This window comes from Hyla sarda, chromosome 1 (assembly GCF_029499605.1).
Source record: "Hyla sarda isolate aHylSar1 chromosome 1, aHylSar1.hap1, whole genome shotgun sequence".
Taxonomy (NCBI): domain Eukaryota; kingdom Metazoa; phylum Chordata; class Amphibia; order Anura; family Hylidae; genus Hyla; species Hyla sarda.
In genome coordinates, this window is record NC_079189.1 from 53603578 (window position 1) to 53621835 (window position 18258).

Consider the following 18258-nt stretch of genomic DNA (forward strand, 5'->3'; position numbering starts at 1 on the left):
CTAACTTAAGCTATGTTCCCTAACTACATCTAACACTTTCCCTGCCCTTAAAAACTTTTTAAAGAGCTTTAAAAAGCTCTGTAACTTACCTATCTTCTTGCTCACTTAGTGTGAGCACGCGGCAGGAGGATGTGGGAGTACCCCAGCAGGCTACGCATCACTGAAGCCTGCTGGGGGGGGGGGGGGGGACTGCTTCCGCCCTCACTTGGGTGGGGGCGCATGGGAATAGTACCTGCTTATCCTCAGTGTACGGGGCGCCGCTTGTCCTCACTGCCCAGATGCCTGCTTGTCCTCAGTGAACGGAGCGCCGCTTGTCCTCACTGCCCAGGTGCCTGCTTGACCTCAGTGAATGGAGCGCCATTTGTCCTCAGTGTACGGGGCGCCGCTTGTCCTCAGTGTACGGGGCGCCGCTTGTCCTCAGTGTACGGGGCGCCGCTTGTCCTCAGTGTACGGGGCGCCGCTTGTCCTCAGTGTACGGGGCGCCGCTTGTCCTCAGTGTACGGGGCGCCGCTTGTCCTCAGTGTACGGGGCGCCGCTTGTCCTCAGTGTTCAGTGCCCTGCATGTGAGCACAGCGCTCCCGCCTGTCTGATTGACAGGCGGGGAGCTGCGCTGAGCTGGTCACGTGCTCAGCCAGTACTGCGATTTCGGACTCACTGCCAGGTCGGCACGAGTCCAAAATCAATGAAAAGCTTGCGGCTAGGGAGACCCTAGTGGCCACATTTTCAAAACTAAAAAACACATAAAAAGGAAGCATTTTTTTAAAATTAAATCTAATTACAAAGTTGTTCTATATACAATCAGCTCTAACATATCAAAAAATGTTTTGATGATAGGTACTCTTTAAAGGGGAAAGCACCATGAGGCATAAAAAGGTATCATGGGACAATAAGTCTTCTCCTGAAAGTTACTTGAGAGACAAGGTCACAAGTAGCCAGAAAGGTCCTTTGAGATGCAGCTATACACAATGACTTCCTATGATTACACTTGCTTTCATTCTTGCCTATTACTTAAGAGTCATATATATCTGGTCGTGTACTAGTTCTTATTTGATTAAGATAATTTTAAAATTTTATAAATTAGTATGTTTCGAAAACAGATCTTTTCCTAATGTTCAGGTTGAGATTGTAGGTTCTAGAATACGGAGCACTCTCCCGTCTTCTGCGAGGCATGTTCTATGCATATTATTGCATCATATATTGCATATAGCATGGTCTTAACTTTCACCATCTAAGGGTATGTTCACACTGAGGAATTGGAGAGGAATTTCCACAAGTAATTCTGCTCGCTTTTTCCTCTCCAAATCATTCAGCAGTGAAAATCCCCATAGAGCTGTGCAGAATTTCTGCCCCTCAGTTCACACTGAGGAATTTCCTCAAGCAGCATTCTGACAAGGAAGTCTGTTCCGCTTGAAGAAAGAACATGTTTTTTCTTTCAGGTGGAATCAGCGTCGTTCTTCCTTAGAGATCAATGTTATTTTTTATTTTTTTTTGAGTCAGAAGCATTTCCGCGCGGAATTGGCGCAGAATTTCCGCATGAAAAAAACATATATATTTTTATGAATAGAAATACTTGATACTCCTCCTCCACATGAAACCTGCATTTCCGCGCGGAATTCCGCGCCAAATCTCTGTGAGTTCTTGTGGAAAAGTAACAATATTTTGAGGCAGAAAATTTTTGCTTGATTTCCGCCCCAATTCCTCAGTGTGAACATACCCTAAGAGTGCATTCACACCACGTTTTTGCAATACAGTTCCCAGTATATGTTTTCAATGTGAAAACCGTACAGAATCGTATTGAAAACAGTATGCCAAAAGATGCATCCGTTGTGTCCGTTTTGCATCCTGTACGGTTTTGTCCGTTTTTTTTCCCCGTACGCAAAATGTACCATCATGCGCTAAAGCACTAATTAATAAACTAAACATTTTGGCTATTCATATGGTCACATATTTTGGATTTTTTTGGGTGGCCATGGGTCATAAGGTGACTATGAAGTCATGACCTATGCAATAAGACAACAACCCAGCTCTATGTAGCTTTATGCATCAACCTCTGCTAGACATAAACCAATGCAGGGGGAACACACAGTGTCCCATGACAACCGCAGCATGCTTTCTATGGCAGGAGCACTCGCGAGAAGAGAGATGGGACTTTATCTTTGAAGACAGCATTGTCTCCTTACATTTGGCACTGGGTAAAAGCACCCGGCTGGCAAATGTATTAATGGCATGGAGCAAAACCTTGGATGATTTTCCAGTCCCCATGGAGGCAAGGATTTGTCTGGCACAAGTTTATCCCCACAGCTACTCTTAGGTGTTTTCCTGGAAAAATGTATATACATACCCCTTCATTGCTTAAAATATGAACCAGAAGCCCATTTCCACATCCCAAGTCTACAAAGGATTGCTTCTCTTTAAGCTGTTTTTGTGATTGTTCTTCCTCCCAAAGAATCTAGAACCAAGAAACAAAAAAAATCTATAAAAATCTTGCACAATTTTAGGGTTTGTACATAGATTAGGATCCAGGTATGATGGTAACCTTTACTCCTTCTTAGCGCCTAAAATTTGTAAAACACCCTCTTTTATGATCCATCTAAGTTCTGTGGCCAATTGACCCAAAAACCCCACTAGAAATGTCCTACAGGGCTACATTTGGGGGGGGGGGGGGGGGGGGGGTTGTTTCTAAACAATGCATTGTACAGTAAAGCCATTATCTTTATTCTGTATGTCAATACCGTTACAAGGATATCCAATAGGTTTATTCTTTCTTTTTGTTTCCTTTTTTATTTATTTATTTATTTTGGGAAAAGAGGGTTGATTCAAATTTTTTTTTTACTTTATTCACACTTTCCCCATAAGGAACTATGATAAGCAATCTTTTGATTGCTTATACTGTTCAATGCTATGCCTTTGCATAGGGAAATCTGTGCTATGCTGGTAGTCTGCATACTGTATAAGACTGTATAAGGAGAACGACGATTGCTGCCACAAGTTTTCTAGAGCCCTCTGGCCGCCATCTTAACCAATCAGGTGGTGATAAGACCACAAAACCCACATGTATGCTGGGGATATAGAGCATTGAATCAGAAAAACCAATGATGACCAACAGATTGATTTATTACTCAGCATAGCATTCTGGAGCCAATAATGGAAGGTGACATGGACATGTATAGTCCTGTATGAATTGGGCAGATCAGTAGACCTGTTGTCACATATGACTTGGCCATGAATCCACTCATTAGTAAATCATTTCCCTCTATTCTGAATACAACGTGCCCTTGTGTTGCAGGTTTACATGACATGACTCCGCCAAGGAAATGGACAGTAAAACGGGTCACATCTAGTACAAATATAAAGCCAGGTATTTTATTTATTAATTTTTTTCTTTTGGAATCCGTATTTTTATTCTTAGTAACTTACTAACAAGTAGGTTGCTATTGCGACATCTTCATAGACAAACTTTTCAGGATCTGTCACTTCAGGCCAGATCTAAGAGGAAAGAAAAAAAAAATTATGTTATTAAAAATGCAGCAAAGGTTTTTATAAGAAACTATTTAAAGGTGTACTCTGCTGCCCCAATGCTTGGAGCGGCGTCGTGATGTCACGCCCACCAAGTGACCACCAAGCCCCCTCCCTTAGGCTTGCATTGATGGGGGCATGATGTGACGGCACGAGGGGCATGGTGTGACGGCACGAGGGGCGTGGCCATGACATTACGGTCCTGCACCCAGTGATCTACACTAACGCCGGGTGCTGCACAGAGGTCATGTGGTTCCCAGCGGCGCGACCCCCGCAATTAGACATCTTATCCACTATCCTGGAATGCGTGGGGTTTAGGGTAGGCACCTGCCTGGTATACGCCTGCATCTACAGTCCTTCTCTGTACTTACCACTATCTCCGGTATACAGGTTGTATTGATTAATAAATATATATATATATATATATATATATATATATTTGCTTAGTGATGCTATGTTGTTTACTGTACAGATTAGAGTAACAGGTTTTGTGATATTGTGAGAAGCAGTTTTGATACATTGAACAACACCCCTGGCTTAAATAGAGTTGGGTATTTTGCTGAGCCCACTTGCATGGAGTGTATACTTAGTTGATCACCCTGTGAACCTCTGGTTTGATGGGACTGTGAAGCTCTATACGCTGGGGACCCCATCTTCTCATGGGTCCTATGGCAGCTACATGTACTGCCTCTGTGGTGCATTCACCATTTTGCCCATTACAGAATATCTTGCCATAATATTCTCCAAATGTCCCCCCTTTTAGAATCTTTACATCTACTGCAGCTCCTGTGCCCTCGGGAGTTAAGAGCAGTGTGAAAAACGGCTTAACTTTTCTAGCAGTAACTTAGTATAAAGTGCGGCAGAAATGGTTTCACCATCAGTTTATGGAAAAATAATTCAAGTCAAGTAATGACAGAACACGAGATGGGAAACTATTCATTTTTATGATTTCATTTTAATATGAGAGCTGGCAGTGATGGATGAACGCCCGCTACCTTCACCATATCTTTGTACTTCTCCTTCAGGCTCTGATACAGCTTGCTATATTTATCCACGGCAATGAGCGATAGGGTGCTCTTAAAGTCGCTCTTCTTGTCCTCCGTAGACCACTTTGCCAGCCGAGACAGCAGCTCATTTTTCATCCAGGAGATTTTAGGGTATATAACGCCATCTGATTCCCAGCCCTCTGCATCTAAAGTGAACAGGGAGAGTGACCTGGGAAACAGCAAGAAAAAAAAAAAATCAGATTGTGCTGAAAATTCAATATATTAGTTTTAAAGCGAAGGTACATATTAACATCAGGTTTGGTTTTCAAAGAGGTATTCCGGCTATATACATCTTATCCCCTATCCAAAGGACAGGGGATAAGATGTATGATCGCAGGGGTCCTGCCGCTGGGGACCCCAGCAATCTCGGTGCAGCCCCCAGCATTCTGTGCCGAGCGCTGCTTCCGAGATTGGGATGTGACATCACGGTCACGCCCCCTCGTAATGTCACATCAAGCCCCCTCCATTCATGTCTATGGGATGGGGCTTGACGGCCATCACTCCCCCTCCCATAGACATGAATGGAGGGGGCGCGGCATGACGTCATTGGGCGGAGTGGTTGTGATGTCACGTCCCCGTCTTGGAGGCAGCGCCTGGCACAGAATGCAGGGAGCTGCACAGAGATCACAGGGGTCCCCAGCGATCATACATCTTATCCCCTGTCCTTTGGATAGGGGATAATATGTATAAAGCCGGAATATCCCTTTAAGGTTAAAAATTCTGATGGATCTTTCCCCTAAGGCCCACAACAGTATCGAGACCATGGTTCTTCCAAACCCTTATCCTGCTTGGTCAGATGGCAGCTAAGAAAGAATAGAAAGATGGTCAGTTGGGAATTATAGATAATCCACGCATAACTAAAAGGTGCGGCCTCATCAAGTCAAACCCTTTTTCCATTATATTACAGCCTTAGGCTATGTTCACAGTTTTTTATTTTTTTTTTGTATTTTGGTGTAAAAAGGAGTATTACACCTCAAAATACAGTGGTCCCTCAACATACGGTATTCATTAGTTCCGGAGGACCATTATATCTTGAAACTAGAGATGAGCGAACTTACAGTAAATTCGATTCGTCACGAACTTCTCGGCTTGGCAGTTGATGACTTATCCTGCATAAATGAGTTCAGCTTTCAGGTGCTCCCGTGGGCTGGAAAAGGTGGATACAGTCCTTGGAGAATCTTTCCTAGGACTGTATCCCCCTTTTCCAGCCCACCGGAGCACCGGAAAGCTGAACTCATTTATGCAGGATAAGTTATCAACTGCCGAGCCGAGAAGTTTATGACGAATCGAATTTACTGTAAGTTCGCTCATCTCTACTTGAAACCACTGTGGGCTGAGGCCAAAACTCTATGAAAAACCAGTAACAGAATCCGGAGCCCCTGAAAGTTCAGCAAAAGGTACTTCAGCACTTAAAAATTTATCCCCTATCCACAGGATAGGGAAGAAGTGTCTGATAGTGTGTTTAGGCTATCCGACCACTGAGACCCCTGTGATCTCCAGAACAGGGATGAGATTATAAGATAAGGGGAGAGGGGATACGTTATTAAGTGTTGGGATACCCCTTTAAGTAGAACTTCTTAACACAGCTGCAAGAAGAACTACAAATCCCAGCAGGTCTTAAAGGTCTGCAGCAGTCAATGCATAATGGGACCTGTAGTTCTCCAATACAGGGGGAAAGGTAAACAGTATGGGGTGTAATGTGATGTGCGAATACCTGCGCTGTGGGACTGGACTGCTACAGGTACTCCTCCAACGAGTCTGACACTAGAAATACAATGGGACTTCTAGTGTCTGTAGGAAGAGGAGGGCAGCCCACCCCCTGGACCGCAGCATAAAACTGCTTTGTATTGGATATCGCAGAGGGGGTGGTCCGGAGGAGGAAGTGGAGCCCGAGACGATGCAGAGACAGAATGAGTAAGGGACTTCTCTATACCAGTACTGTACTGTGTGTGGCAGCGGCGGGACGGAGCAGATTTAATGGCCTGACGGCCGCTGTAGCAGTCAGCAGCACCAGAGAGTCGTTTTTTGTGATGGCCCCAACATAGATTAGCATCGTAAGTTGAAACTATAATAAGTCGGGGCCACCGTATGTTTACTGTATACCCGTTTAACATCTATAACTTTTTCCCACTGAATAAAAAACAAAAAAAAACAAAACACTGCACAGTTTACAGGTCATTTAAGGCTGCTTTCACACTATGAGGTTCTCCCGTTAATACACATACGTTTGAAACATACCGTATTTTTCGCCCTATAGGACGCACCGGCGTATAAGACGCACCCAATTTATAGGTGCAAAATCTAAAAAAATAAAGATTTTGAACCCAATAGTGGTCTTCAACCTGCGGACCTCCAGATGATGCAAAACTACAACTCCCAGCATGCCCGGACAGCCGTTGGCTGTCCGGGCATGCTGGGAGTTGTAGTTTTGCAACATCTGGAGGTCCGCAGATTGAAGACCACTGCATAGGAGGTAATACTCACGTGTCCCCGCCGCTCCGGACCCGTCACCGCTGCCCTGGATGTCGCTCCATCGCTGTCGCCGTGTCCCTGTCGCTCCGGAACGTCTCTGCTGCCGGCCGGGTATCCTCGCTCGTGATGTGATGACGAGGAAGGAGAGCGCTGGCCATACAGGGGATCCCTGAACAGAGAAGACACCGAGGAGGCAGGTAAGGTCCCTCCCGGTGTCCTGTAAGCACTAACCCAGCTATTCAGTCGGGCTGTTCGGGACTGCTGCGGTGAAATCGCGGCGGTCCCGAACAGCCCGACTGAACAGCCGGGTTAGTGTCACTTTCCCTTCAGACGCGGCGGTCAGCTTTGATCGCCGCGTCTGAAGGGTTAATACAGGGCATCACCGCGATCGGTGATGTCCTGTATTAGCCGCGGGTCCTGGCTGTTGATGGCCGCAGGGACCGCCGCGATAGGGGTGTATTTGCCGTACTTTCCCCCCCAGTTTTGGGGAAGAAAAAGTGTGTCTTATACGGCGAAAAATACGGTAATTATTAACACACGTTAAACAACCCCATTCAAGTCAATGGGTTTTTTCGTTTACCCTTTGTCACACGTTACAGCACGTACGTTAGTTGTGACGGGAGAAATAACGGCACATGCACTAATTTTTCGCACGTCACAAGAAACGGGTAAATTAACGTATGTTATTTTTAACATTGAAGTCTATGGCCAACATACGTTAGTAAATACACCGTTTAATGCCCGTTATTATAACGGACATTATTTTTACTGAGCATGCTCAGAAGAGGTGACATCAGTAGACTCAGTGCTGCAGTGCTTAGGGACTACTCCCATCATGGAACAGACTTGTTTCCATGCTGGGAGTAGTAATTCCCTACTGCGGGAGTCTGCAGACAGCTGGAGAGGCTACATTAGTGTTTGTACTACTACCCCCATCATGGAACAGACTCTGTTCCATGATGGGGGTTGTAGTACAGGGGCTGAGGGATTGATCGCACAGGGTCTCATTTCTGACACCCGATGCGATCAGAAGTAATTAAGCAGGGGAGCGGGCGGCATGCTCCGCAACCTTGCGATCACAATGTATTTTTTACTTTCATTTTTAAATTCCCAGCGGGGATCCCTAAATGGCCGGTACTGAGGAGCCAATCAGGGATCCCCACGGGGTTTTCAAAATGGACAATGTGAGGGGACATATGTATATTAAAAGTGTTTATTGGGGAGGGGGGGGCATAGGGCGCTATATATCTAGCCAGCGCATTAATAAAAATATGACCCCCGCCAGCGCATTTATAAGTATATATATCTATACCCCCCGCCAGCGTATTTATAAGTATATATCTATACCCCCGCCAGCACATACTGTGACCCCGCCAGCGTATTTATAAGTATATATCTATACCCCCGCCAGCGCATACTGTGACCCCGCCAGCGCATTTGTTCTAATTTTCTATTGCAGCGCTATATGTGACAACCATACCTAAACGTATTCAGCAGCGCCCAGCCAGATTATCCTGACAGATATACTATTCATTCATAGCGCCGGCAGCTGTATATGTATATAGATGTGCTGGGGGTGGGCAGACATATAGCATTATCTGCCCCCCACAGCGCTTCTATATACACATGCAGATACAAGTGTATCTATCGGATCGCATCCAGCAGTCGCCCGGCCGATGATCCTGACAGATATACTATTCATTCATATCGCGGCAGTTGCATATGTATATAGAAGCCCTGTGGGGGGCAGAAAACGCTATATGTCTGCCCCACCAGCACATCTATATACATATACAGCTGCCGGCGCTATGAATGAATAGTATATCTGTCAGGATCATCTGGCTGGGCCGCTGCTGAATACGTTCTGATAGGTATGGTTGTCACATATAGCGCTGCAATAGAAAATTAGAACAAATGCGCTGGCGGGGTCACAGTATGCGCTGGCAGGGGGGTATATATATATATATATATATACATATAAATGCACTGGCGGGGGTCATATTTTTATTAATGCGCTGGCGGGGGCTAGATATATAGCGCTCTATGCCCCCCCCCCCCCCCACACACACACACACACACACACACACACACACACACACACAACACTTTTATTATACATATGTCCCCTCACTTTGTCCATTTTAAAAATCCTGCGGGGATCCCTGATTGGCTCCTCAGTATCGGCCATTTAGGGATCCCCGCTGGGAATTTAAAAATGAAAGTAAAAAATACATTGTGATCGCAGGATTGCGGAGCATGCCGCCCGCTCCCCTGCTTAATAACTTCTGATCGCATCGGGTGTCAGAAGTGAGACGCGGTGCGATCAATCCCTCAGCCCCTGTACTACAACCCCCATCATGGAACAGAGTCTGTTCCATGGTGGGGGTAGTAGTACAAACACTAATGTAACCTCCCCAGCTGTCTACAGACTCCCGCAGCAAGGGAATTAATACTCCCATCGTGGAAACAAGTCTGTTCCATGATGGGAGTAGTAGTAGTCCTGGCTGTGAGAGTCTGTAGGCAGAGGTGTAAAAACGTCCATACATGACGGATGTTTTGTTAGCATCCCTTAATTCACCCGTTATTAAACGTCCATTAATAATACATAATGACATACGATTATTATCGGGTGAACTTCATAGTGTGAAAGCAGCCTAAGTGATTGTGGATGCAATATAGTTATTTTATCGATATTGATTTTTTATAGATATATTTATAAATCACTTAAAAGGGGTACTCCACTGGCCAGAGTTCGGAACATTTAGTTCCGAATGCTGTGCACCCACTGTGGGGGTCGGCCACACCCCCTTGTGACGTCACACCCTTCCCCCTCAATGCAAGTCTATGGGAGGGGGCGTGGTGACCGCCACACCCCCTCCCATAGACTTGCATTGAGGGGGCAGGGTGTGAAGTAACGAGGGGGTGTGGCTGACCCCGCAGCGCATGCACAGCATTCGGAACTAATTGTTCCAAATGCTGGCCAGTGAAGTACCCCTTTAATTTACTAAAAATGACTACTTACTCCTAAAAGTCTAGTCTTGGCCACTTGGTGTTTCAGATTAAAGATCTGTTGTTCAATGCATGTTAGGGGAAATCTGTCTCTAGAAACAGACCAGGATGAAACACACAAAGTGGGGGCGGGGATTAGATACTAATATGTAGAGGAAAGAGACAGAGAACCACAGACAGATGCAGACCTTGATAACCACAAAACTGCTGTGAGCCTGCCTCTGTCATTCAGGGGATCTGTATCGTACCTGAAAGTTAAATTAAGGCTTCCCCTATGCTCAGCATCAGCATTTCGATGCTTAGTTAAACCCTATCCTTGCTGAGCTGTTTTTATTTCTGCTATCTCACCAGCATTATGTTATGGCAGAGCAGCAGAGGGACTGGCTTCAAAGATTCTGACTATTTAAGACTATTTTGTTTATTACTGCATGCAGTAATTTTTCCGCCACGATGTCCCGTTACTGTATCACGTCCGTAATGAATTACGGGCATATACGGGTGCAAACGGGCTGTTACAAAATCCCATAGGCTGAAATGCGATAGTCTCGGCCGTCAGGGGTTTTGTAATGGCAGGTTTTTGCCGAAAATCGTGACGGAACATGCGACGGAACTTCAATAACGGAGAAATCACTAGTGTGAAAGGAGCCTAACAGAGGAGAGTGAATGATGCATCTAGGGAATAATAAAAAAAATAATAATAAAAATAACAGAGGATTTACAGAGAACTAGATATTGCCATATCACCACATTCTGCATTCTAAAGGAGAACAATGAGCTTAGAGACCTAAGAGGACAAGATAAAAAATAAAGGTGGGAACAGGAATAAAAGAACAGGAAATTCATTTACATTTTAACAAACTAAACAGAATTAATGATTAGAGAAACAGCAAACTAAAGCGCCCGCTCTGAGGGAGATTAATATACCAATGTATTCTCCTGGCACTAAGGCAACACACATAGGAGCAACGCAGAAACAACATCACCGGAAATCTCCAAGAGCTTTATAAAGACCGAGATGGTTATCTGGGCTCAGAACTTTGATCGTACTATAATACAGAGGACTTTTAGGCTACAAACTGTGTGACATCAATATGGCTGCCAGTCTTGGATGGCAAACATCATGCCTAGCAGTGCAGTAATAACATGGGACCAGGGAAAGTATCATTGTATTAACTGGTATAGCTACATAGGTGTGTGGGAAAGATGGTAGATCTGGATAGACAGTGTGAGACAGTGACTGGACAGGAATGGTGGTCAGGGATCACTATATTTTCCCCAAGGTACCAGTTGGTGTCAGGTTTCGGGAAGTACATATCATCCAAGGAATGCTGAAGGAGATATGAAAGGATCCAGGAATAGTTAAATCCCTATGAGGCCATAGCTGCTAAGGACTTTGGTAAAATCTGTTTTATGGTCTGGAGATTGGTAGTGGGTCCTTTCATTCCCTTCATGGCCAGCACGGGGTTTTAATATGGCCCACATCAGCACAGCTGCCAAGACAGCTGGTTATTGGGCTTTAAGACAAGGTGTAATGGTCAGTCTGCAGGTTAAGGATGTGAAGAACCTAAACCTCTGATGCGAGTTGGAATCCTGAGATTTTGAAATGTGTAACACACTTGATTATTTTGTTGGGTGGCTGGTATTAAGCCAACTGTATAAGATAAAAAATAAAGCAGAAAGCGCTCTGTGGTGTGATATCATAGGTGAAGAGCAGAACATATTCGTTAAGACATCGCTTACCAGAGTTGGTTGTATGAGCCAAGTACAACTTTGGAAAGGGCGTGTAAATGTATCCAACAGGTGCCTGCAGCCACTCCTGGCCTCGCACAAACAGCAGAAAACTTCAAACCTCTCGGGGATGGCAGGATTAAAGGGGTATTCCGGGCAAAAACCTTTTATCCCCTATCGAAAGGATAGGGGATAAGATGTCTGATCGCGGGGGGCCCGCTCCTTTGGTTAGGGGATAAAATGTTTTTGCCCGGAATACCGCTTTAAATTAGGGAGATCACTGGGAGATTTCAGGTAAGAGCAAGTTTAATTTTCAATCATGTAAGGCGCTTCGCAGGGTTATCGCTTCATGAGGAATAACCTGCGAAATGCATTGCATGATGGGAAAATAAACTTGTTCTTACCTGAAAGCTCCCAGCGTCTGATTTAATTCTGCCATCCGCCGGAGGTTTGAAGTTACCTGTATAGATAGGAATGGTTATTGTATAGTAAGTTCCTGAATGACCACAATTTTTACGTAAATAAAACAGGAGGATCCCTATCTAAACTTTACTTCTGTGTCTCTAAGCCCTTCTCCTTGCTTAGCTGATCTTATGGAGCACAGGGAGAAGGACAGCCCTAAGGACAGTGATTAGGACTCACGGACTAATGCCAGATTTGTGGGAGGTGCCTGGTACCACTACTTCTTGCTTCCCCCTAGGTGATGACATCATCAGGGAGCGGAGCTAAAGCTCAGAGACCAGATCCAGCCACACCTCCTGAGACAGCAGAGGATGATGTGTTGTCTTGGCAGAGAGGGAGGAGCTACTGAAACAACACTACACTGACAATGAAAGGACAACGCAACTTCCTTTCTAGGGTGAGTCAAGAGCAAAACCACGCTGAAGCCAGTACAATTGGCCGGAAGAAGAGTCCTATGACGCAAAACTATTGGCCATTCAGTGGTGTGCCCCCGCGTCCCGAGAGCAGACGCTCTCCCTCCCCGCAATCGGAACTCATGTTTCCTTGTAAGCTGCACCATCTATGATTTAGAATATATTAGTCATCTATTTTGGATCCTCTGGCCTGGTGAGTGCGATTCCTGCTTTCTTTCTCCATACTTGTCTATTTGACATACGTTTGTTCCTGCTTGGAATCGGCATCTCCTTAGCAGCTGTCCACAACTAGCGGTAGAGATTCACACGGCTACTATAACGGAGCTACTAGCAGTGCCGGACAAGCAGTCTCCTTTGCTACTTACAATTTGTGATATCACTAAATTATAGATTTCGTGATTGTTTTATTAAAATACAATTTTCTGATACTGGAATACCCCTTTGAGGAAAGCCCTGCAAAAATCCTGCACAAAGCTACTTATTTATTTGCATTCCCCAGATATAAACCTGCAGGAGTCTAAGTAGTCCTCGCCATTATACGGCTGAGCTTATATCTCTTGGGATCAGCTGCTCAGTTTGTGTCTACAGCAGGGAAATGCAAGCGACGAGACAGATAAAAATAAAAGACTTAAAATCAGCATCATTTGAACTACCAGTATTTACAGATAGCAAAAGAATTCAACGCCACACATACATCTTTGCTTTTTCTTAACTTGCTTTAGTGAACAAGTTTCTCAGATCCACAGTTCCATATGTAAAAATAGTACAAAATTGTAACATATCAAAAATATCACCCAAGGAGCACCTTCTCGGACACGCTAGACGCTCTTCATATAGCTGGAAATTGTCATCCCATGTCAGGGCCTCTTTTGGCTGAAGATCCCTCCTTCCTCTCACGAAGTGGAGCTTGCGCCGACACGATGTTTCGGAGGACTCGCCTCCTTTCTCAAGTATCCCTACCGTGCTCCCATCACCACATTACATAGGAAAGAAACTCTCGCGAGAACTCATTTCTATCATTTCTAGGAACGGGAATAACAGTATTAAAATCCTAAGGTAATTAAAAATAGAAATTATATATATATATATATATATATATATATATATATATATATATATATTATATCTAGGAACAGTATTAAGATGTTCTCTTACAGGTAAACTCCAAAGTTACAAGATTCATTTAAACCATTTGGATTCAGTGAATTCAGCGCTTCGATCCAATAGACCTCCCGCTGTAGCAATTTCCTCCTGACTTCTTCTTCTGTAGATCCCGCATTTCTTCTATAATCATCCAGCGCAATTCACTTACCCTATGTCTCTGTTCGGCAAAATGTCTGGCAACTCCCGTCTCACCATACTTATTAATTTCTTCAGTTTTCTCATTTTTTCCCCCAATGTTTTGGAAAGTGCATTCCAGATTACGCAACGATGTTCGTTAATCCGGAATTTAACACTTTGCATCGTCTGACCTACATAAATCCTGCCGCAATGGTATTTAAGTACACTACCTGTTTCGTATCACAACTGCACCAACCCCTAATCGGGAACTTAGTTCCATATAAGGGGTGTACAGTGTGGTCACTTTTAATAATGCTGGAACAATTGGAACAAGAGAGGCATGCAAACCTTATTTTTGGATTGCAAAAAAGTTTGTTTAGATTTTTTCTTTTCCCTAATGTCCGCTCTCACCAGACTATTGGCCAATGATTTACCTTTCTTGTATATGAAACGAGGAATTTTGCCAAACATTTTGCCGAACTTCGGGTCAGCTTTAAGTAGACCCCAATATTTTTAACAGTATTTTTAATTAATTGCGCATGTTTATCATATGTACCTAAATACACAAACTCCTCATTCTTTTTTTCTTCCATCTTTTTTCTTTCTCTGTCTCAGCTGTTCTCTCGGGATCTTTTGTACCTCCTCTCCTACCTTCCTCACTTCATCATCTTCTTTATTTCCTCTCTTTAGAAACTTTTTAATCAACATTTCTTTATTTTTTACATATTCATCAATTGAACTGCATATCCTTCTAGCCCTTACAAACTGGCTTTTCAGGATACGGTTGAATGTCTGCGGTGCATGACAGCTGTTTCTAGACAAGTTATTTGTCAGCTTCTTTAAGCGTGGACGCAAGCCTCGTCCCCTCCTCGACATCCTTGTAATGGATCCTTTGGAGATTTGCTTCTACTGTAAATTCAATCAACTCATGACACTAATTCAATGTTTTTACATATTTATCCAACTCGACACGTTTGCCCTCCCGCGTGATGTTTTTATGTTATGGGAGGGCTCACGTGTCGAGTTGGATAAATATGTAAAAACATTGAATCAGTGTCATGAGTTGATTGAATTTACAGTAGAAGCAAATCTCCAAAGGAGCCATTACTTGGATGTCGAGGTTTATAAGGAGGGGACGAGGCTTGCGTCCACGCTTTAAAAAAAAAAAAAAAAGAAGCTGACAAATAACTGGTCTAGAAACAGCTGTCATGCACCGCAGACATTCAAGGGTATCCTGAAAAGCCAGTTTGTAAGGGCTAGAAGGATATGCAGTTCAATTGATGAATATGTCAAAAATAAAGAAATGTTGATTAAAAAGTTTCTAAAGAGAGGAAATAAAGAAGATGATGAAGTGAGGAAGGTAGGAGAGGAGGTACAAAAGATCCCCAAAGAACAGCTGAGACAGAGAAAGAAAAAAGATGGAAGAAAAAAAGAATGAGGAGTTTGTGTATTTAGGTACATATGATAAACATGCGCAATTAATAAAAAATACTGTTTAAAAATATTTGGGTCTACTTAACCCCTTCCCGACCCATGACATACATGTAAGTCATGGGTCGGCTCCCATACTATAACACGGGGCCACGGCATGGCCCAGTGTCATAGTGGGTTGGGCCCGGCACCAAGCAATGCCCGGGACCTGTGGCTAATAGTGCGCTATTAACCCTTTAGACGCGGCGTTCAAAGTTGATCGCCGCGTCTAAAGTGAAAGTTAATATATGCCAGTTAGCTCAGGGGATCGCGGTGAATTTGCGGCATCCCGAACAGCAGTAGGACATGAGGAGGGTCCCCTTACCTGCCTTCTGGTGTCAGATCACCAAATGACTGCTCAATGCCTGAGATCCATGCATGAGCAGTCAAGCATCAGAATCACTGAGCAGTGTTATCCTATGGGATAACAAAGATCAATGTAAAAGATCAGTGTGTGCAGTGTTATAGCCCCCTATGGGAGCTATAGCATTGCAAAAAAAAAAAGTTTATAATGATCATTTAACCCCTTCCCTAAAAAAGTAACTGTGTAAATAAAAATAAACATATGTGGTATCGCCACGTGCGGAAATGTCCAAATTATAAAAATATATCATTAATTAAACCGCACAGTTAATGGTGTACGCGCAAAAAAATTCCAAAGTCCAAAATAGCGTATTTTTGGTCACTTTTTATATCATGATCAATAAAAAAAAAATGTCCGATCAATGGTACCGCTAAAATCTACAGATCACAGCGCAGAAAGCCCTCATACCACGATGTAGAAAAAAAAGTTAGAGGGGTCAGAAGATGACAATTTTAAACATATTAATTTTCTTGCATGTAGTAATGATTTTTTCCAAAAATACGACAAAATCAAACCTATATTAGTAGGGTATAATTTTAATTGTATGGACCTACAGAATAAAGTGAGGGAGTCATTTTTACCGAAAAATGTACTGTGTAGAAACGGAAGCCCCCAAAATGTACAAAATGGTGTCTTATCTTCAATTTTGTCGCACAATGATTTTTTTTCCGCTTCGCCATAGATTTTTGGGTAAAGTGACTGATGTCATTACAAAGTAGAATTGGTGGCGCAAAAAATAAGCCATCATATGGATTTTTAGGTGCAAAATTGAAAGAGTTATGATTTTTTAAAGGTAAGGAGGAAAAAACGAAAGTGCAAAAATGGAAAAACCCCGGGTCATGAGTTAAAGCTGAACCGAAGTTCGGAAAAATGTTTGGCAAAATTCCTTGTTTCATATACAGGAAAGGTAAATCATTGGCCAATAGTCTGGTGAGAGCGGACATTTGGAAAAAGAAAAAAAATCTAAACAAACATTTTTGCGATCCACAAATAAGGGTACGTTTGCATGCCTCCCTTGCTCCAATTGTTCCAGCATTATTAAAAGTGACCACACTGTACCCCCCTTATATGGAACTAAGTTCCCTATTAGGGGTTGGTACAGTTGTGAAACGAAACAGGTAGTGTACTTACTTAAATGCCCTTGCAGCAGGATTTATGTAGGTCAAACAATGCGAAGTGTTAAATTCCGGATTAACGAACATTGTTACCTAATCTGAAATGTACTTACCAAAATATTGGAAAAAACTTTGAAAACTGAAGAAATCAATAAGTATGATGAGACGGGAGTTGCCAGACATTTTGCTGAACAGAGACATAGGGCAAGTGAATTGCGCTGGATGATTATAGAAGAAATGCGGGATCTACAGAAGAAGAGGTCAGGAAGAAATTGCTACAGCGGGAGGTCTATGGATCGAAGCGCTGAATTCACTGAATCCAAATGGTTTAAATGAATCGTGTAACTTTGGAGTTTACCTGTAAGAAAACATCTTAAAACTGTTCCTATTATTATTATTATATATATATATATATATATATATATATACATACAGTGGTCCCTCAACATACGATGGTAATTCGTTCCAAACGACCCATCGTTTGTCAAATCCATCATATGATGAGGGATCCGTGCAATGTAAAGTATAGGAAGTTACATTCACCTGTCCCCGCCGCTCCGGACCGCGTCCTCACCACTCCCGATGCTGTCCCAGGGGCTTCCGATGCTGTCCCGCTGCTCCGGCATCCTCCGGCTTCTTCTGCATCCTCCCCAGGGTCCGGTCCTTACTTTCTGTGATGTTTTTACGTTGCAGCGCCGGCGCGGCGTGCGTAGTGACGTAATAACGACACCGGAAAGCGAGGCCCTGACCCTGGAGGAGATGCAAAAGACGCCGGAGGATCCCGAAGTTGACCCGGAGCAGCGGGAATAGGCAAGTAAACCTGTCCAGGATGCTTAAACTGCTATCCGACAGCAGCTTAAGCATTTTGCGCTGTTGGATAGCAGTTAATGCAATGGCCCCGACATATAAAAGCATCGTATGTCGATTTGATCATATGTCGGGGGGTTACTGTGTATAATTTGTTTTCTATTTTTACGTACCTTAGGATTTTAATACTGTTATTCTCGTTCCTGGAAATGAGTTCTCGCGAGAGTATTTTTCCTATGTAATGTGGTGATGGGAGCACGGTAGGGATACTTGAGAAAGGAGGCGCGTCCTTTGAAACTTTTTAAGTATCGATGCAAGCTCCACTCTGTTCCCTTTCGTGAGAGGAAGGATCTTAAAGGGGTACTCAACGGGTGGCAGAAATTAAACATATTTGTAAATTACTTCTATTAAAAAATCTTAATCCTTCCAGTACTTATTTGCTCTCTGCTGACATCTCTGTCCATTTTAGCAACCATGCATAGCAGATTTATGCTAAGGGCAGCATGATGGCTCAGTGGTTAGCACTGCTGCCTTGCAGTGCTGGGGACTTGGGTTCAAATCCCACTAAGGACAAC

The 18258-nt window shown here is 43.6% G+C and overlaps 1 protein-coding gene across 2 annotated transcripts in view; it reads right to left on the reverse strand.

Annotated features, from left to right (window-relative positions):
- TRMT44 (tRNA methyltransferase 44 homolog) overlaps nucleotides 1–18258 on the reverse strand; it is a 93505-nt gene that overhangs the window by 46361 nt on the left and 28886 nt on the right. For both annotated transcript variants that reach the window (XM_056555034.1, XM_056555035.1), the window contains exons 3-5: nucleotides 4512–4731; nucleotides 3418–3486; nucleotides 2342–2449 (exon numbers count right to left, since the gene is read on the reverse strand). In XM_056555034.1, the coding sequence (XP_056411009.1) occupies nucleotides 2342–2449; nucleotides 3418–3486; nucleotides 4512–4731 (397 nt within the window). The remainder of the gene's footprint in view (nucleotides 1–2341; nucleotides 2450–3417; nucleotides 3487–4511; nucleotides 4732–18258) is intronic.